The sequence below is a fragment of the Rhea pennata genome, chromosome 7, assembly GCF_028389875.1.
Source record: "Rhea pennata isolate bPtePen1 chromosome 7, bPtePen1.pri, whole genome shotgun sequence".
Lineage (NCBI taxonomy): Eukaryota > Metazoa > Chordata > Aves > Rheiformes > Rheidae > Rhea > Rhea pennata.
The window spans coordinates 16,366,190-16,393,978 of NC_084669.1; the positions used below are offsets into that span (position 1 = coordinate 16,366,190).

At 44.0% G+C, this 27,789-nt stretch overlaps 1 protein-coding gene across 1 annotated transcript in view; it reads right to left on the reverse strand.

Annotated features, from left to right (window-relative positions):
* Positions 1 to 1,672: 1,672 nt before the first annotated feature.
* Positions 1,673 to 27,789, reverse strand: part of ENTPD1 (ectonucleoside triphosphate diphosphohydrolase 1) — a 32,090-nt gene continuing 5,973 nt past the window's right edge. Inside the window, exons 2-10 of the mRNA XM_062579761.1 lie at positions 9,801 to 9,934; positions 9,294 to 9,411; positions 8,262 to 8,412; positions 7,092 to 7,251; positions 6,180 to 6,416; positions 5,383 to 5,643; positions 4,207 to 4,326; positions 3,851 to 3,988; positions 1,673 to 3,694 (exon numbers count right to left, since the gene is read on the reverse strand). Of these exons, the coding sequence (XP_062435745.1) occupies positions 3,488 to 3,694; positions 3,851 to 3,988; positions 4,207 to 4,326; positions 5,383 to 5,643; positions 6,180 to 6,416; positions 7,092 to 7,251; positions 8,262 to 8,412; positions 9,294 to 9,411; positions 9,801 to 9,934 (1,526 nt within the window). The 3' untranslated portion in view covers positions 1,673 to 3,487. The remainder of the gene's footprint in view (positions 3,695 to 3,850; positions 3,989 to 4,206; positions 4,327 to 5,382; positions 5,644 to 6,179; positions 6,417 to 7,091; positions 7,252 to 8,261; positions 8,413 to 9,293; positions 9,412 to 9,800; positions 9,935 to 27,789) is intronic.

Here is a 27,789-nt window from a genome sequence, read left to right on the forward strand (position 1 = left end):
GGCTCTTGAATGCCTCCTGCCAAGAGACACACAGACAGTAGAGACCAAGGAAGTCCAAGTGGTCTAGATTCTACACAACCCAGAGGATTTAGTTGACACAAATATTTGCAAGACAAGAACGCATGATGCTAGAGGACAACTTAACCTAGAGGAAAACTGTACCAGAGCCAGTGGCTGGAAATTAAAGACAGAAGCTATTAAATCAGAAATAAGGCACAAATAGTTACCAGTGAGGCAGCTCAACTGCATTAACAAAAAGTGATGCTATTTTATTGTTTTCTGACATATCTGGAAAAATCCACTCCCCTTCTTTTATGGTCTTCATGTGCAGAGCAGATGGCTGAATCAACATCTGAGTCAAATGCAGCAGAGTGACTTTTTATTAAACTGGATATTTGGACTCTTTGGCCCAGCATCTGGGGTAGCCACCCTAGATACAACAATCCTACAATTGCAGAGAAGGTTGCAGGGAAGAAAAATCATACACCCTTTGCTGGGAGGGTTTGAGTAAAACCAATGATAAAGGGATCTCAGTATGGCAGGATGCCTTCAGTCAGTCAGTCTTGGAGCCATAGCCATTTCAAATGGTTTTAAAAACACCTCTGGTATCTCCTTAGGAAACATTGTCTCAGATTTGGCCTGAAATGATAAGGCTTAAGAAAGATAGTAATTTACATTCTTTGCATTTATCTCAGTTCTCTCAGATTCTGTATTTGACCTTTTTTCCTTTGGCATAATCCCTTCCCGGGGACCAGGAGAGCAGACAGGCACTGGCCTTCTCTCCACACCAGTTTCCATATGGAGTTTCTGCATCAGTTTCAGAAATTTTCCAGTACCACAGACAAAACTAAATAGCACTGGCAGCTGCCAGCTCTGAGATGAGGTCTCAGGAAAGGAAATACCGCTCTGCAGTTTTCTCATATTGTTCAGGCAGTGAGAAGGACCCATCCACTAGCAAGAGGAATCTTTCCAGGGTACATGCTCTGCTTATAGAGACTCCTTACATAAGAAAGGAGGCACAGGACAGGAAATGGGTTGCAAGCAGGACTGGAGCTCAGTGTATCAGAAAAGCTCACTGGGGAGCTGAAACAGCTCTGATCACACTCACTTCCCACATTCCTTCCAGCCATAGCAAAAAAACAACAGTAATCTCTCATCTATATATCTTTGCTGAAAAGAACAGAAGGAAGACTCCAGTTCCAGATCAAACTCAAGGTCTCAGTATATTTGCAGATAAAACAAACTGGTAAATGGATAAACAGTATTGGGGGAAAAAAAATCATTTGCAGGCTACTCTGGATCATTTGCTTTGGGCAATATTCTTTCAATAGCATGCATTTCAGTACTGCCACGTGGAAGGCAAAATATCTCAGGATAGATGATAGTAATGCATACTGAGACATATGACTGTTCTGGAATGCTATGGCAGGGGGAAAAGGCCTGGCTGTAGTAGCTAAACCGAACAGAATAGCCCCATACGAAACATTTTCTTAAGAGAACAGATCTGACCATGAGCTACATGAATAGACCCTTAACAAATGGTATTACCTTCGTATACAGTTACAGAGTCTACTGGCACTCACTACTGCAAACTTTGGTATCCAAACTTCAAAAAGATAGCTTCAAAAACAAAAGTTGAATCAAGAGCCCAAGTAAGGTCACAACAAAGCACTGAAGGTTAATCTATTTAATATGATGATGACAACTTGCAAGCACCAACAAGAAATAAAAAGATCTTGATAGCAGAGTTACTTAGTCTTTTTGAAATGGGCAGAACAAGATCCAACAGTAGCTGAAGACAGATAACTCAGAAATAAGACAACAGATTTGTGGAAGAACAGTGAACTGCCCATACATCTTACCATAAAACAGGGTAGATTTTTCCTTTACTTTCAAGTCCTTCAGTAAGTTAAAGCTCCTGTTTCTAGACATGACACAGAAGTGGCTGAGGGACTTGCTCTGGCCCGTACTACCCAGAGGAGCAACCTGGGTGACCACAAAAGCCCTAAGCTCTGACTGTGCTAGCTGAAAGGAGAAAGGTTTATCCAGACTGCATGTTCTCCCCCAACCCTTCTGCAGCTTCACTTGGTGAAACAGGTGAAGGTCTTCATTTGCCATTGTTTTCCCACCATACCTTTCTTTGGGCCTCTAGCATACATAAATTATTAGGAGGAGAGGAGATTTCCTGGGAGGTAAACAGGCACCAGTGGTTTCTGAGCATTATAAAAATGGATTTCCAACTTACCTCTTCTTTTTGTTGGACCAGAGAATTGAAAAATAGAAGTGGTGCATAAACCTGATCAGTGGCATCCCCCTACTTGAGGGCTAGAAAATTAGCTGCAATATGTGGACTTTTGGGCCCTGGGTCTTATAGGATGTTAAGTCTAAGGTAAGTAGTAAGGAAATGGGAATTTTTACTTATTTTGCTGATGCAAAGAGTTAATAAATCTGTGAGTTTAACTCAGATTTAACAAGTTAGCTGCTGCCAGATGTCTTTTTTAAAGGAATGTGACTTAACATACATATTCCCTGGATCAGAGACTGATGTATGATCAGCACAGTAAGACAGGAGTGCTTTTGTGAGTATGTACTTGCTGATGGGACTGGAATCCCTGTGGGTGCTAGCATGTGCCAACTACTGGTCCAGGATCCTTGGCCAGTATAAGCCATTCCTACAAAAAAAAAAAAAAAAAAAAAAAAATTCAGAAATGCCTGGCTGGGAACTCATGTTTCTTGATGTATGCAATTGTCCTAGGGACATAGGAATGGCTCAGTGTAAAAGCGAGCCTGCTTTGGTCCAGCAACAGCATCAGGAAGACATGGGAAAGAGGCTTCTTGCCACTTGCAAAAGCAGTAGACGCCTGCTTGAGCCCAGCTGAGGAATGGCGACCACCAGCGTACTCAGTTTCTCCATCCTTGTGCTAAGCAGCACTAAGGAGCATGGCCAGCCCCCAACGGGTCAGCTGGGTACGGTACCCATCTGGTGGAGCTGCAGGGGCTAAGGGTATAGGGAGGTGAGCCAGAGGCATGCTGGTGCTGTTTGTCCTGAAAGGGCTCTAGGGGCCTGCTTCATTGGAGGAGGAGCCAGATCACCCGACCTGCAATCGCTTCCAAGAGCTCAGTGGCATCTGTGACCCTGAGATTACACTTGCAGGAGCAACAGCTCCCAAAGATTGCTGCCACTCCTATCTTTATACTGCTGTGAGGAAGGCAAAAATAACAAGCAGCAAAGTTTCAGTGAATGAAAGTACGACCCATTCAAGAAGGGGACGCCAGCTTGTCTGTCCTTGGCAGAACGTGGTGGCGATACTGGTGTCCCATCATCTGTCAGTGCAAGTCTGAGTCAGAAGAAATCAATGCCCTTGTACACAGTCAGTAGCTTCCATGAGAGGCAAGAGGGGCTCTGCAGCACAAGGCCAGCTCTGCAGGGGAGCTCCTAGCCCTGCCCTGCTGGATTGCCATGGACCCTCTCTTCCCGTGGTGCTTCCTACACAACCCCCTTCTGCAGGCACTTGGGCTTATGGAAGAGCAGCCAGGCAAGTAGCAGCACGGACACCAGCACTAGGGAACAGAGCACCATCAGCCCCACATAGCTGCCGTGGGAAAGAGGGGGCATGGCGGGCTCCTCTGCAGGGATCATGTTGGTCAGGTTCAGCATATAGCCCAGAGTCCAGCCCGCATCACTGCTGCCAATCTGAAACGGAAGAGGAGCGGGATCAGCACCAAGGAGCGAGGGCACTCCATGCAGAAGGGTCAGGGCATACAGCAGAACTTGCAAAGAGTTACCTGGGCAGACCTCCCCCACCCCCCTCAAGAAAAAAAAAAAAAAAAAGAGAAAAAAAAAGCACACCTTCCCAAGGAAGTGGATTCTTTGCCAGTTCTCTTCAGTGAATTCATAGCCATTTTGCAGGAGAGAAAGGATGTAGGTCCCAGAGAAGCAGTATTCACTCAGATACTTTTCTTTTATTTGATGATATGCTAGCTTCACCTAGGGAGAAAGAAGTCAGTTAAGTCCTGTTTTCCCACAGCTCTAGTTTGCATCTGAGTATTCACTGGAGGTGCTGGGGGGTGCATCTTCCTGTTTATGCATAGAAAATTACCACCAACCATTTAGTCCTACAGGAAAATATCAGCAGCACTTGCCACATGGGCTTTCTACCCTGTTAGAGAGAGGGAGCCCCAGCCACTGCTGCAAGCGCTACTCACCTCCTGCCAAGGACGGGCACAGAAGCTCTGGACAGCGCTGGCCACTTTGTCCAGAGCAACAGGGCTTTTTTCACTTGTCAGGTTCAAAAAGTTCATCACAAAGTAGAAAGCAGAAAAAGCCTGAAGAAAGAACGAACATTTTAACCTGACTGTGCTGCAGCACCAGCAGGACAATGGAAATTCCACAGGAGAAAGCAGCTTTTTTGAAGAGATGCAGAAATACAAGAAATACACACAGTCACATAAGAGAAGGTCTATTTTCAAGAGCAATGTCATTTCCAGATGCACTGCTCAGAGCTGATGACAGTTAAGGACCCGAAAAAGGGGGACGTGAGGAGGAATTTCACTAACCACAACATCCCGAAGCACTTCAGTAAATCTCTTTTGCATGTTGGCGCCATCGTGGCACCCAGCAAATGCTACTTGCCATCGCAACTGCAATCCCATTTTGACAGCTGCTGAGATGAACATGCAACCCATATTGCTACACAAACAGGAGAGGTGACAGCCTGAAGGGACTATATACGATTCCAGCTGATAATTCAAAGTCCAAATAACCCATCTCTGACCATGGCCAACAGCTGATACATAGGCATGAGTTTATGAACAGAGTGAGTGTTAACACATTCCCCAGCTATTCTCTCAGCCTCTGAAGACTTACAGCTCTAGGACTGACTTTCAGTCTAAGCGTCAAGCACGATGTGCGTTCAGTGCATGCGCTGTCTCCTCATCATGTCTGGGTGGCAGAGGAGCTGATGAATTAGTTTCAGTAAAGCACTCACACTTCCAGATGAATTTCAGCTCAGGTACCACTTTTCTGCTCGTGAGACAAGGCTTGCAGGAGCAGTACATCAGTGCCCACAGCAAGCTTTCCTGCCTTCTGTGCTGGCCATTGGGAAGGATTCTTTGAAAAATATATCAGTGAATGGAGCATGCCAAGGAGATATCTGAAGATTGCTTAAAATGAGAACGCTGCTAGGCTGATATCGCTACTCAGGCAGCCTTTATATGCTCTCTCCTCACAGTAAATGCAGTGCTACTTTTGCAGTTACATTTACAAGATGGCTTTTTGGACATGACTTCCTACACCAGCCACAGAGAATACACTCCAGTATTATTGAGTTTCTGCTCTTCTGACATGCTGGTTTACAAGAGTTGAAGAATGCACAGACTCACCCCAAAATCCCCCTGTATTGGAGGAAGGTATATACCATTGAAGGAGCAACTGGAGTAAGGACAGTTGGTTTTGTTAAAGAGATTCTGGATGTTTCTTCGGCACTTTTGATAATCTCCCTCTCCCTGTATATACAGCTGGCTGAAAGGAAGTTGCTTTTTCTCAGCTGATGTACAAGGATTTCTGAAGAGGTCACTTATATTTATAGTCCTCTGATACCCCTGGTGAAAGCACGGATCGAAGAGGCTGCCATTCTCAGTGGTCTGAAAGTAAGATAAACCCAAGCAGTTACCCTCCATCCTAGAGAAGCACCCTTGGATGTATGGCCACATGGCCCCTGTCACCACGCATCACACCAAGATACACATCAGGTCAAAAGTAGTGACGATGGTTTTAAGGCATTAGCTGCAATTTGGAAAATATGGGTTCTGCTTCTTATTTTAGCAGAGTCTCCCTCTAGGACCTTGGACAAATTACTTTCAGCCATACTTTCTGAAGTTGCTGTGGATTTGGGATTCTCAGAGATGTTGAAAGATCATCTCCTTTACATACTTCAGTTAAGCACATTCTCCTGCTATCTCATGCCCAAGGATCATGGCTCCTCAAATCAATAGCACTTTTGAAAGTGTTGGCTGTTACCTCCCTGAGCTTCTGCTCTGGTTTTCAATGGATGTTGATGACATTTTCCAAATGCAGTCTAAAGGGTGAGACACTTAGCTGGGATATGACAACTTGTACAATGGCAGTATATCAAAGCTAGGGGTCGAGGACCTCGACCTGCAACCACAGATGTACTTGCCTGTAGGTCCCTTGCCAGTTTCTGCTGCAGAGCCTGGTCTTTCCCATAGCAGAGAAAGCTGTGTGTATACACTTTATAGTCCTTGCCATAGAGACGGAAATGCAGCCAGCTCTCTGGGGATTCATAAGGAATTTCATTTGGTACAAAGGTAATCTGAGTTGAAGCTCCTCCAAGGTCCAGAGCTCCTGATGTCTCACTTATGGATTTCAGGATATGCAGAAATTTTGTCCATCCAGACTTAAAAAAAATTACAAACAAGATAGATGCATCAGGCATGGAGAGGATATATTTTAGGGAGAAAGAGAATCATGGATAAGGTAAAACATCTAAGAGGAAAGAAGCAGCAGCACAGAAAACAGGAAAGAAAGGCCATGGCAAGGGGGTAGGATGTGAGATGGAGCAAGACAGAAGAACAAGATGCAGGATCAGAAAAACAGATGGATTGTGTCTGAATGTTCACAGGAGGATTAAGAACATGTAATCTGATACAACTATTATGTGAAAAAACAGTCAGCTTACTATTTTAGCTCCTAAAAAAATTTATAAGCTTTACAGTAGATAGTCATTGTCAAATACCGAGAAGTTTTCAGTGGAACTTTGCAGACATTTACCCAGACACAGAAATATTTTAGCATAGGAATTGAGGAGGATGCTGTATCCATGGGAAAGATGATGGTGTTTTACTTCAGTGCTTTAAGCCTGACTACACTTGTATATCCTGACACCAGCTAGTAGGGATTGAGCGGATGGATTGTATTTCATTATAACTGCTGAGGCAAGACGTGCAAACTCCTGATCTTTGATAAATGGCTTAAAAAGGAAGCTAATGCTTACAACACCATCTTGCAAGGCATAGCTTTCAAATCGTTTTAAGGCAATGATTCAAATAGGGACCTGCCATGGATACGGTACCTGCTTGAAACTGCCCAACAGATAGTTTATGGTAATCCATCCATAGGCTCCTTCTTCCTGACCGCTGATGATTCTGGCACCCTGGAAGTTGAAGGGAGCTGAGCGTAGTGTCTTCTCTACTGATGACAAGACTTTGTCAGCTGCACTTTTATTCTCCAAGCTGAATGAACAGAAGAAAGGACCGATTGACTCTGGCTGACAGCTCTCTGCAACCGAGGGGCTTTACCCTGAGCAGGCAGACTGCAAATCCCCACCAAAAGTTAACTATAATAAAACAGTAGTTCACAGAGAAGGCAGCTATAACTGATTTCATTCCTCTCTGGATCACACCTCAACAGCACAGCCACTACAGCAGAAAGCAGTAACTGCAGCAGAGACTAGAGCTTCCAGGCTCTCCCAGAGCACACACTGGGGAGGGGACTCACACTACGGATATTCTTCCCAATACTAGCCATAGCTCTTTCAGAGGAAAGGTATGTCACTTAGTGCCCCAGGGGATTTTCCACTGGCACTATACACATTAAATTAGCTCTCCATCCCAGTCAGGAAATGGATCTGGGACACTTCCATGAAAATCACATATCCTAATTAAGGGAGGACATATGATTATAAAGTTATCTTGGCTCCATCAGAGCTAAGTTATGTGGGGGTTGTGAGATCTTTTACTGGACCAATTGGTACAGTTGCAGAAAGCAGATACATTCTTGGGCACAAAATCCTGGATCAGGCCTAATACTAGACTGCGGGTGATGTCTGAGCACAGCATACCAGCTTGGAGATGACTGCCCTTCTGGTATCTCAGCATAGCACGTGGGTGCTGGAGAAACAGGAAGGTGGAAGCAGATAGAAAGGGCTCTGCTGGGCAAGCATAGAAGGCACAGGGAGTCTCTGGTAAGAGAGGACAGGCTGGGCCTGGAAAGGGCATGTGGAGCAGGGGGTATTTAGGCAAAGCATGAACTTGCAGCTTTTCAAAGGTCTTCACTCAGAGCTTCGCCCAGCAAGAAGGCTCTGTTTCACAAGGGCTCAGACAGGGCTGTGACTTTGAGGACTGAACTGGTCCCTCCCACAGCCAAAGTGGCCCCATTAGTCTGCCAAGAGGCGCCCGCAGAGCATCCACTGGGGCCCTGCACTTGGCGCTGCGGAGGGTTGTGGCTGCAAGCCCTGTAGTACCTGAGAAGCCGCATGCCAGCAGTTGCGCCGAGGTAGACGGGTGTTTCTGGGTGTTGGTTTGGGGGAATCACCTCCTCAGCTCTCTGTAAGCACTGCGTCAGAGAGGGGCCCGCCTTCTCTGTGGCACGGGAGTAACCTGAGATCCCAGGGCCTGGGGGGGAAAGGGAGGAGGGAAATCAGGACGTTTCATTTCACAGTCTCCAAGCATAGCCCCAGGGTCACAAGACCTGCACATTAAAACTCAGACAGCAACATCAGGTTCAACCATCACATTTTTCTAGCCTTAGCCAAAGATTTATCTCATAAACCTCTCACACAATAAATTCACTAAACTGGAAAGTCCTGTCCCCATAATTTCTTTCCTCTCCTAAGGACTTTTACAAATGCTACAGCATCAACCCTTTCTCTAACCAAACATGCAGCTGGCAGCAGTTCCCATTCTGCTATGCCAGCCAGGGCCCCACTGCCTGGCTGCCTACAACAGCAGGCAAGAGCTGCAGGGAAGCTCTACACGTGCAGAGACAGCTGCAGCACCTGGAGTCTGTACCTGGTCTGTGCAGAGCAGGCAAGAAACTAGCAATGAGACACATTTTATACCTTCTTTTATACCTTTCTAAACACTACACTATCTACATAGCAATTAAGTATAATAAAAAACTCCCCACACATTTCCTAAGCAAAAGCAAGTTGAGCAACCATGACCAGCAAGCACAATGCCTGGCTTGCGGAGAGGCCTTTACAGAGGGCAAATCTAGACTACAGGAGGGGAAGTACATTCTTTGGAGTAATTCTTTCCAAAAAGCACTTACTCCCATGCATCCCGAAAGGTAAAAATGAAACCAGCTTTCCTCTTGGGAAGGGCAGGCACAAACAGCTCCCAATGGGAAGCAGTGGGAGATATGCTAGCTCACAGATGTAATACTGTTTTCACTATTGGCCCCTTCCTCCAAGTTCCTACTCCCCTAGCCTTTTAAGCTGCCTTATCTGTTCCTCCTCCCATGCCCCTTCCGCAGCTCCCCTTTCTCCTCTTACCTTCAACTTTACACACCTCCACCTGCTGCACCACTCCAGTGTCATTCTCCTTCTCCGCTGGCCAGTCATACACATACAGGTTAGTGTGAGATGACCCTGCATCCAGCACAATCCCATACTGTGGACAAAACAGACCCACTATGTCAGAGCCACTGGACACATGCACATCCTGGTCCCACACCATTTTCTGTCAGACCAGAAATAAACTGCATATCTGCCTGCTGTAGAAACACGTTGTCTCATTAGTTTTATCAGTAGCACTTCAGTTCAAAGTTTCCATCAAAAGGATGCGAGAGCACACAAGTAGCAAAACTGGGGCTCAGAAATTAAGAGAAATCACCCAGGAAACTGCATCTGTTTTTGCTAGGAAGTTGTAAAGGAAGATGCTTGAGGTGCAAGGAGTCAGAAAGAGAGATTAGCCAGACCCAGCAAGGTACCTTGGAGCACGTGGGCCCCTATCTCCGCTGCTTCACTTGTTTTCCTGTAAGTATCCCAACCCCATAATACCTTAACATTCTTTGGAAGTGGCTTGTTTTGGGTCACTGCTACAGCAATTAAAGCAATTGCAGCCAAAGTAGAGAGAAATCCCAGGATAAGCAGAATCTTTCTTGTCCAGGACATCTTTGGTTTGGTACCTGCAACTACATCAAAAAAAAAAAAAAAAAAAAAAAAAAAAAAAAAAAAAAAAAAAGAGGCTGTTAGCATCCCAGTACCCGTCTTACCTTACTCCAAAGGTCTTTGGGCACACTCCCACAGTCCCTCCCCGTTCTGCAGCATCTGTGCCCATGCTCTGCATCCATGCTGAGTCTGAATAGCAATAGCAGCACAGACTTGTAAGCTGGGTCCCCACCCACCTTTGCCCACTCCTGCACTGGTCTCCAGCTCTGTCTGTTGTGTGGGATTCTGTGGAGGCAGAGCTACCATCTGGGGCCATGCCGCATTCTCCACGGGCTGCCCTACACTTAGTTACGATCAAAGAACTTGAAAATGAAGCTTGTTGGTCCTTGAAATAACTGCATGTGACTGAGCAACGGTATAGCGAAAGCATTGGTACGAGGCAAGCACCAGTTTCTACTATGGCTCTGCCTTTGGTTCAATAATGACTAAAATGCCGAAAGAACATTACATACTGCCAACATAGAAAACAGCATAGTCTTTTGGAGCCAAAAGCTTTAACTCTTGTGACAATTCATCATAGCATACTTTGGACTTAAGGATTTTACAGCATTTGTAAAAAGCTTACACCACCTTCATCACTGGTAATATGTTTGGGAGACCTAACGTTTCAGTCACAGTTTAAGCAATGCTGGTTTGCAGTTTGGCAGTGATGTATTAAAATATGATTTGCACTCCCCATAGCCTTTTTAAGGAACCTACAGAGATTTTTTGATACTACATCCTAATAGACCAGCTTATGAGTAGTCTGTATTAATCTTAATTAAATTCATTAATTGTTAATTTGTATTTTAAGTGTTACATGCTTTAAAATCCCACTCATTGCAAAACATTTAAACTCATAACAATCTCATGCCTTAACTGTTACGAATTCATTTGATATGACCTATGCAACAAATCTACTTTTTATGTCTGAGAACACATGGTTAGCAGTAGAATTCTCTAACAAAACCATTTATGGCTGGTAGAAATAATTCAGAACCAGCATGACATTTGAGCTTTCAGAACCAACATACACATATATGTATAGGGGGTGGATAGATATATATATATATATATATATATATATATATACACACACACACACACATTTTACACATATGCACACACACACTTGCTAGCAGCTGGTATAATACTCTTATTTTTGTACCTCAGTATCATTCATATATCACATGATAGATTTCTCACTTCATGTCTTAGGCTCAGCCCATCTGGTATATTTAATAAAATACCATCTATAACACAAAGCTCCAGAGAAGGTATCAGCAAAAGTATTTTCTGCATTTATAATCCAGCTGTAAATTCAACAACTACAATTGAATAAATAGCTTCAGCGATGTAGGGGACATGCCTGCTCCTGCTATGGCATGAAATTCCTTTCTTCTAGCACTTGTGTTCCATATTCAAAAGCACTGATGATCTAACTGCTCACAAGAGTGCTAGCTCCTCTTTTTATATAAAAACACTCAAGGTTAGAAGATATTTGAAGTATGCTATAGGTCACCATACCACTGTGAAAGTAAACACCTTAACTTAGGCAACTTATTCCATTTTCAAGCTCAAAGTAAGGTAACTAAACTTGATCTGCATCCACACGCCCAAACTTGAGTTCCTGAGCTCATTCTCCAGCCCCCCGGCCATATTGCATCAGTGCTCCAAATCCAACCCGGCACTCCGCTGCATGCCTTGTAAATATGAAAAGTTGTCAAGTCCTGAACAACTTCTAGTTATTCTGTATTCATGCAAAAGTTAATTCCAGACACCAGAACTATAGAGATTAAATGTTACCCAATTTTAGAAATGATCCAAAATCTGAGGGTTACTTTCAGAAGTTAGCCTGCATGAAAAAAAGCAACATAGCTCTGGAAAGCTCTAAGTTTACATTCACAGACAAGTATTTTCTTCCCACCTACCTAAGAGAATGAGACCTAAAAGCACCAGCTGAACTTGTTTTGAAAATCCTCCCCAACAGACAGGTCTGTAAGAAACCTAACACCGACCTGGAGCTTTGGGCTCCTTCTCACTGCACTCATGTGTAAATCCGCTGAGGCTTACTGTGAAATTTGGAAGTGTTACTTTTGCGAGTGCCTGCTAGAGGCAAAGCATGCTTACCAATAGCGCCAAGAATGCAGCTTAAAAAAATAGCCTAGTGCACATCCCAGACAGTAGGAGGGATGAATGCATTTTATACAGCTTTATTCAAAAAAGCCTCAGAACTCGTGGCTTGAAGTGGTCAGAGATGCCGGTGTATAACTGCTGGGAAACTTTTCTTCTTGATGAAGATAGTGAATAGCTCAGCTTATGATAGCACTGAATATGTCCATTGAAGACAAAGTTATTTTAACACCAGGAAACGGAATACAAACAGATGATTTAGTGCATAGTAGGCTGCACAACATACACATGAAGCCAGCATGCCTGAAAACTGAAACTGCCACTGACAGCTGCACAGCAAATCCACACAAATATTGCCACCCCTCCTCTGAGATCTTGTCTTGAGGCAGCCACTCATGGCTCTGTTGGCTATTTAGTGCTGTAGGATTGAAGCATGGGTGCCTTTGCATCAGTTCAGAGATTTTCAAGCTCACTTGTGAGTAGTATTGTTTGCCTGCTACTCCTTTTCAGCAACAACACTCTGAAAGTAGCAGCATTAGCATCAAACCAGAATGATTTTCCTACTAAAGTGGACTATTCCAACAAAGAGGTGTAGAAATCCCTTGTCTATAGTCAGAGACAATGGTAATTATCTATATCCTGCCTTCAATCTGAGATTAGTCATTTTTTTCTAAGGCACATTATTGCCTTAACTCTGAATATGAATTCTCCCTGCTGAATTATAGCTCACTATCAAACTTTTCAGGACTCCAAGTTGTAATTACATGAATTAATTGTTGTATCCCTTACCAGAGCATTACTCTGCATAAACTCTAGTGCTACCAAACAGTATTTTGTTAAAGTGTTTCACATACAAAAACGTACAAGTGGTGCACATAGCCAAAAAAGTAACTTAGCAAAACAATAACCTTCAAAAAAAAGTTTAAGTATACAGGCATGATTAAAAAAAAAAAGAAAAATGCAAATCCAGATGCAGAATTCCAATGCAATTAAAAAAAACTCACCTGCCATTTGCTCAGAAAGAGAAGATATTGGGGCAAATTTCCCTTCCTATGGGCTTGGTTATGCTCCATCATGTCTAGGCATAACAGCAGGTGCTGCAGTAACTAGGGAGTTAATTTATTCCCTGGACTCCTCCAGCTCCCTGGCACCCTGTGTTAACATTGCAGAATACCTTGCAAACACTCCTCAATCTCCCAAGTTGGGCAGTACCACCACTACCAAACTCTGACTCGCCAGCCCTAAGACTTTTCCAGCAGCAGTTTTCCTCAGCTAAAGATTAAGGCACAATTTTCCACCTCTGCGCCCGGCCCAAACCCAACAGAGACAAATCTGTTCTCCCATAGTCCCCATTTTAAATGAAAATGAGAAAAATCACATAAGGCTGTAAGTAAGCATAGCAAGCTATCTTGCTTTTCTTCTCCACCCCAGAGCTTAGAGCTGCCTGGTGCTGGAGTCCCGCCCAGCTGCACAGGCATTGAGCACTCTCCAGATGTTGGAGCACAGCCCAGCTGCTCAGGCATCTCTGCCTGTTTCTAATTTTGGTCTCTTTGTTTTTTTGCAGGGTTACCACTAGCTCCATCCAGTGATTGGTGCAGGGCCCAGAACATAAACAGATCTAATAACTTTTTTGGCTCTGAGTTAGCCATCGACTGAGAGTGACATTGGCAACCACTTCAGCCGACAGTGGTTTTCCTACAGAAACCCTTCTGCTCTCAGTGAATAACCCAGAAAAGACAGCACTAGTGTGGTAGGCAGCCCTGTGTGAAGGATACCAAGCCGGTTTGTGCCTGTTGTCTCATAGAGCTTTAAAACAAATAGGAAACCATTCCTCCAGCTGAAATCACTTTAAGTCACTAGCATGTCCATGAGCCAGGAGATGTCACTCACAGACAAGGCTACCTACCTCCTGACTCTACCCAAGAAGAATTAACAACAAATCTTAAAAGAAATCCAGAAACTATTCTCTTCCAGAGCTGCGATAACAGAGGCTGACATAAGGACTGAAGTTAGGACTGCTAAGCTGAAAAGGAGAGATGCTGTATACAGTCCAATGCCGTAGGTCAAAGGTCCACATGCTCAGTTCAGATAGCCTCACTGCAACCTGTCACCTCTAACAAACATAAATACAGGTCTAAGCTCTGGCTTAGCATAACAGGTAAAGCTGATGTTTCTTTTCTTCTTCAGAAATTCATAGCCAGCCTGTGGCAGGAGGGATCACAAGAGCCCCTACTGCAAAGGCATCCCCTTTCTATAAACTGCTCAGCTGCCTCATCACGAGACAGTTCCTCACTGTCACTTTCACACTCATTTGATTACATTTAATCAAATTAGCTACGCTACAAGCTATGAGGAAGAGAAGGTCCAAGCCACATGGTTTGTTGCCCACAAGTCTTGGAGTGACAACAGAGAATAAGACAGTGTTTTATTAATCCTACCCATCAGTCGGCAATTAGCTCTTCTGCCAATCACCCATGGAGCTACTGCGGTCTGTCGGGAGCCTCTCCAATGACTGGTTTTCTAAGCACACTTCCCTTCTTTGGGGAAGAACTGCTGTCTGCTCATGCAATCACATAGCTCAGCAAATGCAAATACACTCCATGGAGTTCCTCGACTTGAGAGCCCACTGAAACAGGTGTACTTGAAGACCAGGAAATTGGAACAGTACAGAAATGAATCAGTTGCCACCACATTTTTAAAGCAAGGAGCAACAATTTGCCTGCCTGACTGCCAGCTGAAACCAGAAGCATCTGAATGAGCACAAGCACCCATGGCTGAAGGGTGCCCAAATTCCTCAGCAAGGTTGCAGGGCAGGTGCTCATGAACAAATCTTACCTAGGTCTCTAGAGAGCAACTTTGGCAACACAGTCTGTGCATATTTATTTATTGCAAGAGCTCATGTTTGTGAAGTTCTGCCTGCAGTGACGGCAGGGAAAGAGGATGCAAGTGGCCAGCACTGCTGTTCTACCAATGGTGGATACAGGGTACCCGCATTATCTTCCTGCTGAGGGAAAGTGAGCTTTTGTAATTATGAAATTTGTCTGGGCAGTTATATACTCAGCGAGGATGCTGATCTTGCATCAGCTTCTGAGGCACCATCTTAAAAGGCATTCCTTTCCTCAGACTCAATGGGACCAAAATTTTAGTTCAAACACACTTGGAAAAGCCAAGCTACTTCATTTATCAACATTCTCCTGAAATTTTCTCCACACGAGTTTTAATTCTGTAACCTATTACTTGATTCTGTCCCCACCTGACTTCCTCTCTTGCTCATTCTTCATCTGCCTTTTCTTTCTTAATCCACATGATCCTTAAAAATTTCCATGGACCTGGCCACATTGCAGCAAAAGCTTTGCATATAAAATGATGTAAACCACCTGTTTCAGGTCAACACATTGTGAAAGCAGAACAGTTGAGACTCCTCAGAACTCTTTTCTTAGGCTGAATAAAGGCTCATGAAAACATTATGTCACATATTTTTTGCTCAGAAACTCTTAAAGACACTTAACTGAAATCATACAGTCCTGCCTACAAGTCTCAAAAGACTGCAGACTCGCACGCATCTAGGCTAGACTACTCCTTGCCATGTACCCACATGCTTTTGTGAACAACAAAGCATGCAATAAAGAATGTTCCCGTTGCATTTCCAATAATACCAAGTTAGGAGCAAAACACACTCAGGATTAGAATTCCAAATAAATTTGACAAATGGAGCAGAGAGCCTCAGGAGAACAACCAACTCAGTTTTGCGCAGACAAGAGCAAATATAAACACTTACAAACTATCAACTACCCAAAGAAAGAGTGGTGAGCAATTGGTTAAGTAGCAGTTGCAGACAAAACATTCTTGTAGCGATAAGTATTTTGTGAAATAATCCTTCTTCCATTTAACACTGGTGAAGCCTCATACAAACTTCTATACCCAATTTTGGATGCTGCATTTCAAGATGTAGACCACTTAGAGAAACTCCAGAAGAGGATAAGATCAGAGGCCTAAAAACTTGACCTGTGAGGAAAGATCAAAGGAACTGAATTGTTTAATTTACAAAGAGAAGATCGAGACACACGTGAACAGCCTTCAGACGAAAAGCAGAAGAAAAAAAGAGGAACATATACTACTTTTCATGTCTATTGGAGGTAAAATCTAAAGTATTGGGCCTGAACTTCCGTGAAGTTCAAGCTGGACTTCAGAAAAATAATTCTGGCAATAAGGATGAGTAAGGAGAATGGCTGGGGGTTGCTGTCTTCCCTCTGTCAGCACTGTTCTAGCTGATCCTGCCTTTACCTGGGGGTGGCTCCTTGACTTTTCTCACAGCTCTATTTCCTGGAGTTCAGAAGGCAAGGAATTAGTAAGAGGAGGGTGATGCACTCATAAGCATTCCATGAGCAAAGACCAAAGCAAAGGGTATGTGATCCTCACATAGGATATAGCTGCAGTTCCTTGAACATGTCTGTTCTTCCACTCCTCCAGGAAAGCTCCAGGCTGCACCCAAACCTAACATCATGCTCCTTCCTCTCATACTTCTGCTGTCCCCGCAACCACCCAGCTATCCATACATACAGCATTGCTCAGGGTGGGAGCACCCCATCCTTTCGGTCCTTTTACAGTTGTTCCCGGGATAGGGCTTAGGAAATTGTGCAGGACCTCTTGGAGGTGCCCTCACTGCTTTGCTAGCAAAGAACATAGGGTGATCCTTGCAAGCTGGAGGGTGCTAGAGGCTGCAAAAGCTGAGCAGCAGCAAGATCCTGAAACAAAGGCGCCAGCAGCACACGGGCCCCTGCTCTGCCTTCCTGCAGCCGCCCGCATGGCCCGAAGGGGACATAGAGGGGCTTTGTGCTCAACGTCGAGTCCCACATCCTTTGCTTACGTTGGCACTGCGACGCGGGTGTGATGTCGGGGCGGGGGGGGGCTATGAGCAGGAGCCACCACGACCCGGGCAGTGCCGCTGACAAGCCCCCATTCAGCATAGCGCACAAAGCGCATTCCTCACGGCTGGAGACATTCCCACGGCGCTCCGGCAGCGCCGGCAGCCTTGGATGCACTTCTCTGCCTCCCTGACCTGCCTTCAAGGCGGAGAGGAGCTGAGATTGCACCCCTCTTGCACAGCCTCCCATTGCCATGCTATGCTCTCCCTCCTTGTTATTACACAGCTGGCATTCACCATCCCCACCGAAACTTGTCTGATACCAATACTGTTTGTTATATAGGCCCTCTATAGGAAGACATTCTTGTTTTATATCCCAGCAATCAGAATGAGATACTCAAAAACAACCAGCAAGTAGCAGGATATTTCTGACACAATGGCCATTAGCAAGTTAATTATCACATTTAAATGATGTTTACCAGGCTAAGTCCATACCCTATTTAAGATCAACAGAAAAAAGGTTTTCAGATCAGAAGGAACAACTATTATCATTTACATCAACCTCCTATCAGACAACTTGTTACTGATTTCTATTACTAGGCTTACTAACACTGTTTTAACTGAAGTAGATTTATTACTATTATCCACAAAACCTGAAATTTCATCACAGTATCTAGAGAACTCAATACTTTTTCCCCTTGCAAAGTTCATAACCAAATATATTCGAGCAATAACTTGGGTGATCATCTGATGTGAAGACATCTGCCTTTTTTGGGAAAAAAAAAAAAAAAAGCAGCAGCATCAAGCACTAGCACCTTTCCAGTTTTATTTTTATTGATAGCTCTAATATGTCAGCTTCCAACAGATCTATACTGCTGCCAGGTTTCCTTTTGGGCTCAAAATGCTTAAATTCTTCTCTATTGTTCCAAACTCCACTGACTGCAAATTTCTCCTACTGCTTTCCTTGATTGTATTCTACACTTCCTAATTTTAAATTTACATTAATTGCAATCAGCTTCCCTTGTTTTCTTAAATTTGCCTCTTTTCTTTACAGATATTTTTATTTTTTAAATTAGCATAACTTTCAACTGTTGGATTAAGGCTTTGGGGGAATAGAGTAAGAAGTTAATAGACAGCTTCTGAATAGCATTTCTATTCAGTTGTTTTAAATTCTCATTTCACTGACTCAGATCAGGTATTTTTAAATTTGGGAAATGATTTCTTTAAAGAGCTACTATACATTTGTTAGTACACAACAAACATGCATTACTTCATGCTTTTATATGAATAATAATTCTTAGTTCTATTAACATCCTTTTCTCTACCAAGATCAGTGCATATATATCATTCTCTTGTTCTGGATGTACTGTAAGCTGTGTGATGGTCATCTTTGATTGAGGAATTACACTGTCATTCACTGAAATCTACCATCATATCATAATTTCTCTCAGAACTGTATGAACAGTCATGCTATTCATTAACTCTCACTTCATGACTGGCAACAGGCGTATCTACTGCCTTCACCCACCATGGCTTTGGTTGTTCCTCCCAGGCTCATGCCCGCACAACTATCATGTTTAACTATTTAACTGTAGCTCCTGCTGTGAAAGATAAGGCTATTGCTTTAGGCAATGAGGGAATCATTCCTATGCACCCCTTAACCATGTCACCCTCCCAAACCAGCCCCCTCCCCTGTGGCCCCTCCACCTCCTGCACCAGCAGGAAGTCAAAGTTGCCATGACAAAAGAAGGGAAGCAGCCTCAAGGGTAACTGTTTAATTTTAATCCTTCACTACCCACAATGGGTCAGGAAGTTCAGGAACTTCCCAGAAAACACAGTTTTGAGTGCTGTACATATTGCTGGCCCCCAACAGGAGGTTCTGGCAGGGGGACTGACCACAGAGAGAAAACACCCAACCTTGTTGCCACCCACAGTGCCTTCAGTGTCCACACAGCTTTCCCCAGCATTGAAATATGCCCTCCCAACAGCCACCAGTTTCCTTGCACTCTCTCCCTACTGACAGCCACCCTTTCCAGCTGCAAAGCCATGAGATGCTTGCATATCCGAAGGACACCTTCCCAAGAACTGCTGATTCCTGGGTTCACCCTCTGTTCTTCACAACACTATCGCTTTTCAGGGGCTTACTTCCCCAGCAGTAATCTTGCCTCCAAAAAACAACGTAGCTACCCAAAGCACCACGTGCAACAGAACAGAGACCAGCCTGCCAGTGCTGCTGCAGCCTGCTGAGACCAAGAGCTTCCCAAGCATTTCTGCAGAGCACAGCAATCAGTTTACCTCCAAAGGTTTCACTTCCCCCTTGGGACTGGAAAGTGCTGGAGACCAACTGCAAAACCACCCAGAGTGTTTCAGACAGGTCCATCACAAGCAGAGTGGAGCCATCAACGAAGGCCACAACAGTTAGACCCCACACAGAGGGACAGGCAGAACACGCTCCTCGGCCAGCTCAGCACATGAGTGCGCGTGCTGGGGACTGTCGTGATGCTCGTCTGAAGATGGTACTCTGCCTACGCCTGGATTGGCACATTCGTTACAAGTGAGATTTCTAAGGACAGCTTGTTCTTTTCGAGGAGCGTATCTCTGGCCTGCTAGAAGCCCAGGGAGTTTACTATCCACTAACAGGGGGTGGTGGTTGTGGAGAGAGTAGGGACCTCCAATTTGCAGTTAGTTTTAGCAGATGAAGGGCCACTGCTGTCGAGGTAGGACAGCAACCCTTCCATAAGCCAAGGCAAAGGTTAAGAGAAATTGCTCTCTAGTTAACTAAACATTTCCAGATTTGCCCACTTTCCTCCAGCTGTCAGCACTAGTGTCTACTTTCCTCATGGCAGAGTGCAGGGAACAGCTGGGGATAGTTTGTCTCCTGCTGAGGAATGCTTCTACTGTTTAGGCTTTATGGAAAAATATACTGATTTCTCAGAGGTCAGCTTTAATAACTGGGATTCCCACAAACCATGGGGAGAATTCAGCTCATGATATTTGGCATGAATATCACGCTCTGTTCCTCATGCTGCTACTATTTCCATTTCAAATAGCAGGAAACAAATTATCCTGCAGTATTTTTAGGGACAAACAGTGGGAAGAACAAGGGACCAAAGTCTGTTGCAGGGCAAGGACCTCAAAATAAAACATCTGAATGGGAGAAGAAATATTTCTTAAGAGGTTGCAAAAGCAATAAACAGATTGGGAAAATAGTGAAAGTTAAACATGAAGCTAAATGCTCATGATTAGAAGAGAACATTGCAAAGGCTCAAGCCTCATCCAAACTTGGAACAAAACAGCAAAGAAGTTTTGCTAGATGAATGGTCTGCCATAAGATCTCATTAATCCAGAAAATTCAGATTACTTATTACATGGAGAGACAAGGAGAATCCCAGGGAGAATGAGGCTCAAGAAAGGAAATCCATTAATAATCAAACCATAGTTTGGCCTTTACTTTTTATTTCTTCATTCTTTATTTTTTTTATTTTATTTATTTATTTATTTTTTACAAGGTCTTTGACTTAAACCAGTTCAAAATGTAAGTGATATTTAGATAAGACAGCGTGGGTACACAGTGGTAACAAGGACACAGGACTGTCATAACAACCAGGCCTTCCAACAGGGCCCTGAACTGCTCTGTCTACATGCATTATAGAAAAAGCCGCTCTGGAAGCATGAAACCCTGCCCATTTCTGAGTGACCAAGAAGCCTCCCAGACATCTGTGGAGACAGAGCCCAGCACTGACCAGTAAACAGACATTACAGCCTCTTGCCAAGCATGATCAGCTCTGTTCCCTGTAAGAAACAGTAAACAGAGAAATCCCTGACCTACCTCTATGTTCTTCCACAGCATTTGCCTCCAGGTTTCTGCTCTGGGCTATATATCCACAGATGATGCTTGGCAGGTTAAAGAGATCAGAGTTCTCTCCCATCAAAAGTCAACAAATGAAGTCAACTTCAGCTGAAGAGCTGTCTTGTGACCTAATCACTCCAGCAAAAGGAGAGACTTCTAATAGGGAAAAGAGCCACTAACTCTTAAGATGATTGCAGCCTTTCAGCAACAGGAATGGCCAGCAAACTTAGGCCCCCAGAAAAGGGAGCTACAAGGTCTGCTTCTTCCCTGCTGCAGTGCTGCACTCCTCAGCCTTGTAGCCCATCTAGCCTAGCTGTTCTTCTGGCTCCATGAGGTCCCAAGCTCAAAGCACAGAGCCCTCCCTTCAGCCCCAGGACCACCAGGCTAGCAGCAGCGCTTACAGCAAGTTAGCATGACAAAAGCCTGGGCACAGACTTTTCCTCACATCTCCTGTAGGATAAGGGGGATTTAAAAGGCTATTTATTAACAGTTCTGGAACAAAGAACGAAAAGAGAACAAATTCATTTATAAATCAGCAAACTTGTGACTTTGTCTCCTTTGCAATTCCTTAAATGCGGCCTGGAGCTGTCTTGGCATCACTTCTTGTGATGCTAAATCAGCAGAACAGCCTTACTTGGGAAATAAATTCCCAGATAAGGACAGAATAGCCCTGAAGAAGGAAGCTCTAACTTATGCCAGCGACCAGACTTTTCTTGGCTGCTGCTAGGATTTGGAAAGACTGATAGTGGTCAACTTTCTCACCACTAAATAAAGCAGTGACTTGCCTTTGTATTTACCTCTACAATCCAGGATGTTTGCTTTCCTCTGGGACAAGGTAGAGACAGGATGGAGAGAGAAAACTCACAAGAGCTATCCCAGTATTACTCAGTATTGGTTGAGCTATCAGACAGGATCACACTGATCCTGAATACTTTGCCAGACTTTTTTCTTCCATAAAATGTCCTGCCACAAGCAGAGAAGAACAGAGAACTAAAACACTGTTCTGTATCAAGTCACCCATAGCAGAGCTGAGCTGAAGCTTCCAGCAATTACTGGTAAAATATTCTAAAACAGGCATGCAATGTCACCAATTTTTAAAATTAGAAACTGGCCGGGATAGAAGTTTTATCATGTAGATTGAAAGCCATATAAAAGCACAAGGCAACATATCAAGATGACAGGACATTAGAAAAGCAGCAAAGTAATCAGTTTATCACTGATATGGATGAAGGACCAAAGACCTCAAATGGAAATGGTAAGTTGCACTGTAATTCCCCGGGAGGAACTGCACATCTAGAGAGGACAAATAATCCAAGGTATCTATGGAAACCACCATCCTACACAAGGAACAATATGAGATAACTTGGAAAAATAGGACAAACATGAGACTAACTCAAACTTCAGTTATTCATATGGACAATAACACATCGGGAAGATGAGATCTGGTCTGACAAAGAGATGCACTTATTCAAGGAGATGTGAAATGTGGAACAAAGAAGTAACAGGCTGAAGGAGAAATAGAAGTTATAAGGTAATTCTATCCTACAAAGAGAAATCTGTGTGGCTGTCTCCTCAGAGCAGGTGTGGGAGCCCTAGTTTTAAAACTGGCTGGCTGAGATCCCACACCATTTGTGCTCAGAGGCTTCTCAGCAGTGGGTCTCCTCCTGGGCCATGACCTGCTCACCCTTTGTACAAGACACACTGGAAATCACCCCACTTTTTGTGGGAACTGGCCTTTGCGAAGGCAAAGGCCTGCTAAGTAGCTGAGGCTTTGCACTTTATATCATTGAACATGTCTGACACCTTCCCTGGCACTTTCATTCTGTCTGATGTTTTTGCCTCAAAATTTCCAATCTTCACCAAGTCTCTCATAGCCTTATTTGGGTACAACTGCATTTTTTGTATCACTGATCATTTTGAAATAGAAAACTCTTAAGCTCTGTTTAATCAATCTGAAGCAGCATTATAAACTAGTTACGAGCAAATACAGGTTTCATATCTTTTCCTCATTTAGGAATCAAGTACAGTTTTTAAATGTAGTTTTGAAGAGGATTAATGTAACAAATTTCAGTATAGAATCTTACGGAACAGGAAAGTGATACATATCTTGAAAAATTATTTGAGTTACACTCATTCCTCAGGTTTCTCATTTGCACTCACTCACATCCCCATACTCACAAGCTCCAAGATGCATGTGTCCAGGATCATGTGTGCACCATGGGACAAAGGTTGCCAGGTACCAAGTCCTCACCGTATCTCTTGGATTCCTCTTCAGTGGTGACTACAGGATTTTGGATAGGTCTTTTGTCATCTTCAGGAGCTGAGAGTTATTACAGGTATAACTGTAATAAAAGAATCTCATCTAAAGGTGAGATTCTTCCGCACCAGTATCTCGCTTACTTCATCCCCAGAAAACCCCAGGCAAAGTCACTATCCAGTGCCTGTTTCCTCATTTCATCTACTTTTATGTCTCCAGCCTGTCTTCCTGCTAGGATAGGAGGAGAAAAAAGCCCTTGGGATGTGCAGTAACCTTGTTATCATCCTGCTCTTATCAGAGCACAGACCTGCTGCTGATGAGCCATCTGCACAGGGGCCTTCTCAGAGTACAGGCAGTGTGGGCTTGTCACAAACACCACATTTACCTGTGTTTACGCAGTTTTACTGCTGTCAGTCACATATTTGGTTATCACTGTAGGCCATTCTTTTAACCCTTGCCCTGTTGTTTCTTCCAGTTTTCACACATACAGTTCCATTCACGCTTCATCCAAACCAACCTTCACAATCCTGCTACAGATCTACACCACCACCACTCAGCTATTACTAGTGAAGCACTCTCTTCTGGACCTGTTTTGCCACCATAAGTCCTTACATACCGCTCCCCTCAATGTAGCTCATTAAAAGCCCTGCAGAAGCCTGCAGCAGAGCAGAAAAGCTTTGCTCAACACTCACATCGTAGGTTAACACCACATAACCTCAAGCCAGATGTGAGAAAGGCTGCTTTATGAGTGCTCAGTTTACAACTACATGGGAAGCCTGCGGAAAGTATATTACCAATAGCAGTACACATATACAGAGGAGGAATTAGTGGGGGATAGCAACTTACAGTTGCAGTCACAATTGGTCAGCTCCATTTTTTTGCAGACTGGCTGCACAGGAACCTTTTCCTCATCCAGAAGAGGGGTGCAATGACCATTGAGATACCAGCTTCACATCTGCTTTCTACCATTGCAGGCAGTATGTGGCTGGAGCTTTGCTTTCTTTCAGGCCTTCATCATGGCTGTGAAAAGGCATTTCCTCAGCTTAGTTAGGTTATTGGCAACCCTAATAGTAGTCTAACAGCAAAGGAAGCAGATTTTTAGGGAAACTAGCCTGGGCTGGGCTCCTGCAAGATGCCCTGCTGCCCAGATGTGGCTCTGCATGGAGCTCCCAGCAGACCATGTACAAACCCAGTGAGACTGGAGTGCCAATCTGTTGAAATTAGATGACAAATCTATTAGAAGAACAGTGCAGCCTGCCCCTAGGTGACACTACCAGGCTCAGCATGTGGATTTTAAAACATTTTACACCCATGGTCTCATGGTGCCAGTGGTGAGCTGGAGCAGTTTACAGCCTGTCACATGGTGAGCAGCTCCTTGTGACAGTACAAGCCAAGACCACTGTCTCTTTTGTCCAGACCTGGCCATGCTCCCATAATCAAACTCATGCAGCAGGGCTAGCACCAGTATCAGCTTCCCCGTAAAGCTTCTGGTGAGACAGGATAGTTGCAATCATTCTTTAGCAGAACCACAAGTCTCAAAGAGGCTTTTTTGTCCACAGAAAATTCTCGTGTTCATGTGACAGCCTTAGGATTTCAGATTTCTGTTAATAGATATACAATGAGTAAAGCTTGGGCTGTTTCACTTCATTCCCACTATTCCTGGGGTCCCCCTGCCTTTGTGGCTTTCATAATTGGCACCATATTTCAGCAGCGCTGCTTGCCCAGAACACATGGGGAGCTAATACCAAATAGGTAATGCCAATCATCAAACTTGACTTCTGTGCATTAAATCTCAGCCTTTCCCTAATATATATCATAGCACTTAAGTTTGTCTCAATGCTTTCCATCCATATGCTACCAAGTAGTTTATAGAGGTCTGCATCATTATCCCCATTGAAAAAACTGCAAAAACGTGCAAGAGACGATAGCACAGTGGAAGGACAGTAACCCAGCCTAATGCCTTGTCCACCAGACTTACCCACTTGCCTGGGAAGCTCTCACAAACCAAGTCACAAAGTACATTCCCTCCCACACACAGTTCCCAGGGTCTAGGGGAAGGAGCAGCATGCTTCAAGTACATCTACTCTTGAATTCATCTTCTACCATTTTGATTTATTCTCTACTGTTATGTTAGACTAACAGCAATTTAGAGACTATTGGTCTGATAAAGTACATGCATATGACTCATACTAGATTTATGAAGTTCTGTTACAACTTTAAAAACATTGGAAAAATGAAAAATGTCATTTAGGTTTGAGGAAAAATGCTGATCGAGAGAATCAGAGACAGTAAAGCCCCATAGCGAGAAAAAAAAAAGCATTCACTGCATTTCTTTTTCAATATCTAACTACAAGGATGAAGGGAGGAAAGAACAATAGAGGAAAAGCAGTTACTACTTCATAAAAGAGCCATGGGCTAAGAGCAGGCCTGCTGTATTATATGCAATCATTATGAAATGCTGGTAAGCCTAAAGGCTAATTGCTACACCATAGCAAAAATTCCTGGGAAGTGGTTTGCAATATAATACAATGCAAGTTTATGGTTACAGCCTCCTGAGAGGGAGTAGAAAAGGCTCTCCAAGATCCCTATTTACAGAAGTGTATCTATAACCAGCAAGGTTTATAGGATCCACTTCATGTTCTTATGGACCCCACGTAGCCACAACAAAGCAGCCCTTAAGTTAGCAGAGAAATTACTAGTCTCTTAAGCTGAGACATGCTTTGTAACCTAAAAAGCAACTGTAAAATTACTGCCTTTAATAAGGAGTTCACAGCATGTGCCAGGTTTTGATGTAAAAACTTTGTCTTTTCAGAGGAAGTGCAAAGGCTCAGTTTCACAATTAGCTTAAACTCATTTGTTTGCTCTGCCATGAAAACGTTTCCTCCCTCTCTCTCACCATTGTTCTACCTTAAATTTATACAGATTATTTTTTTTAAAAATACTCCCCTCCCCAAGCTACTCTCCAGACAGGTCAGCTCTCTGATGAAGCTGATGCAAAGTCATACAAGTGCTACTGAAGCACATAGCATGGGAAAGGAGTGGTGGGAGTATAAGGGGCAGGGGACAAGTTGAACTGGTCTATTCAATAGGCTAGGTAGACAGCTTAACCCAATTGTGTGTTAAACCACACACCAAAATCATCTTTAAACTTGTGACCAATTTCAGAACAAAGTCTTAATCCTCTCCAGCTAATGAAAAAACAAATCCTACAAGATATTATTGGATTTTTTTTTCTTTATGGCTTCCACACTTATCTTTTGTAACAGCATTTTTAAGTTCTGTAAACAAGAACCTGACTGCTCACTTTACTAGAATAAAGACCTTTTCAGATAAATCTGGTTTAATGTTTACTGCAGTCTCAGACAAAGCTGATAGACTGACCTGCAGCTTCTATTTATTTAGTGGTGCTTTGCTGAAATAATATAGGAAGCAAACTGTTTATCAGGCACATGCACTCAAGGCAAAATTGCCCATTTCCAGCACTTCCCACAAAGCTGCTAGAGCTAATAGCTGAGATCTTGGCCAAAGCAGATATCCTTCCTGGCAAGGGCTGCCCAGTGTCGCTCGCACAAAAAGCGGGCTGAAGAGGGGGCAGTTCAGGTGAGGAACGAATCCCACTTGGTTGCCCCTTCCTACTGCCCAGCTCGTGCTCTGCCTTCCTTCCAGTTTCGTGCTGGCTCCCTGAGGTTTGCCACAGGGCACAGATACTACCATTGCATCAGCCACACTGCCGAGGCCCCAGATCCGTTTCATTCCTCGCTTTGGGAGGCTCCGTCCCCTCCTTGCTGAGGCCAGGGAGGCTTGCACACAGAGGCTGCTCCCTCCCCTTCTGCAGTGTCACTATTAATTAACATTTAGAAGCCACAACAGCTGTAACGGCCGTTTTGCCGCTCAGCTGTCTGGGGAACCCTCTGAGCACAGCGTGAAAGCATTGCAAACACAAAAGGGTAGAAGTGGTTTCTGCATCTTGAGCTGCTGATTCACCTTTTCCAGGCAGCATGCAAAGTTCAAAGGCCAGTTATGGTTTGAGTTTTTGCTGAGAGGCTGCAGATCGTTAATGAAGAAACAAGCTACTTCTCATTCCCCTGTAAAAATAGGTCAATTTTCTTTTCATTCTCTTCCCTAAGAAAGGCCCTATATGATCAGGACGAAGATTCTCAAGAGGAACAAAAAACAAAGGGGAGAATACAAACTCAGTTAGGATCCTTTAACTTCTACTCTTACAAAGCAAAAGTGCTTAATTAAAGGTGCAAGTTTCAGCCCATAAACCATCCAGCCATTGTGCAAGCATTACTTTTGAGCAGAAGACTAAGTCTACAGCTAGATGAAGGTCACAAGGGACCACAGGACAGCACAGATCAGACTGATGGACACTAATCTTCACATACTGGAAGCTTAACTGCTGCCTACAAAACAAACTTGTATTACAAGAGGGATTTCTAAGGTAATTTGAAGGCAGACAGCAAGGCAGCTCGGCAGATTCTCATGGGAAGTTCTCGGACTGCAAGGACCCAGGGAGCAAGAGTCCCAAAGGGCTCATCTAAGAGCCGTAACAGGTAGAGGACAAAGCTGGTAGCGTTGTGGACATGGGCTGAGTACCAGCGGAGTACTGGCAGCAGGGACCAGGCGGCTGCACATTGCCTGTGCAGGCCTTGAGCGTGAAGAGAAGCAGCATGAACCCAACGCAACAAAGCAGGAGACGGGTGCAGAGCAGAAAGGGAGATGTGGCCAGAAG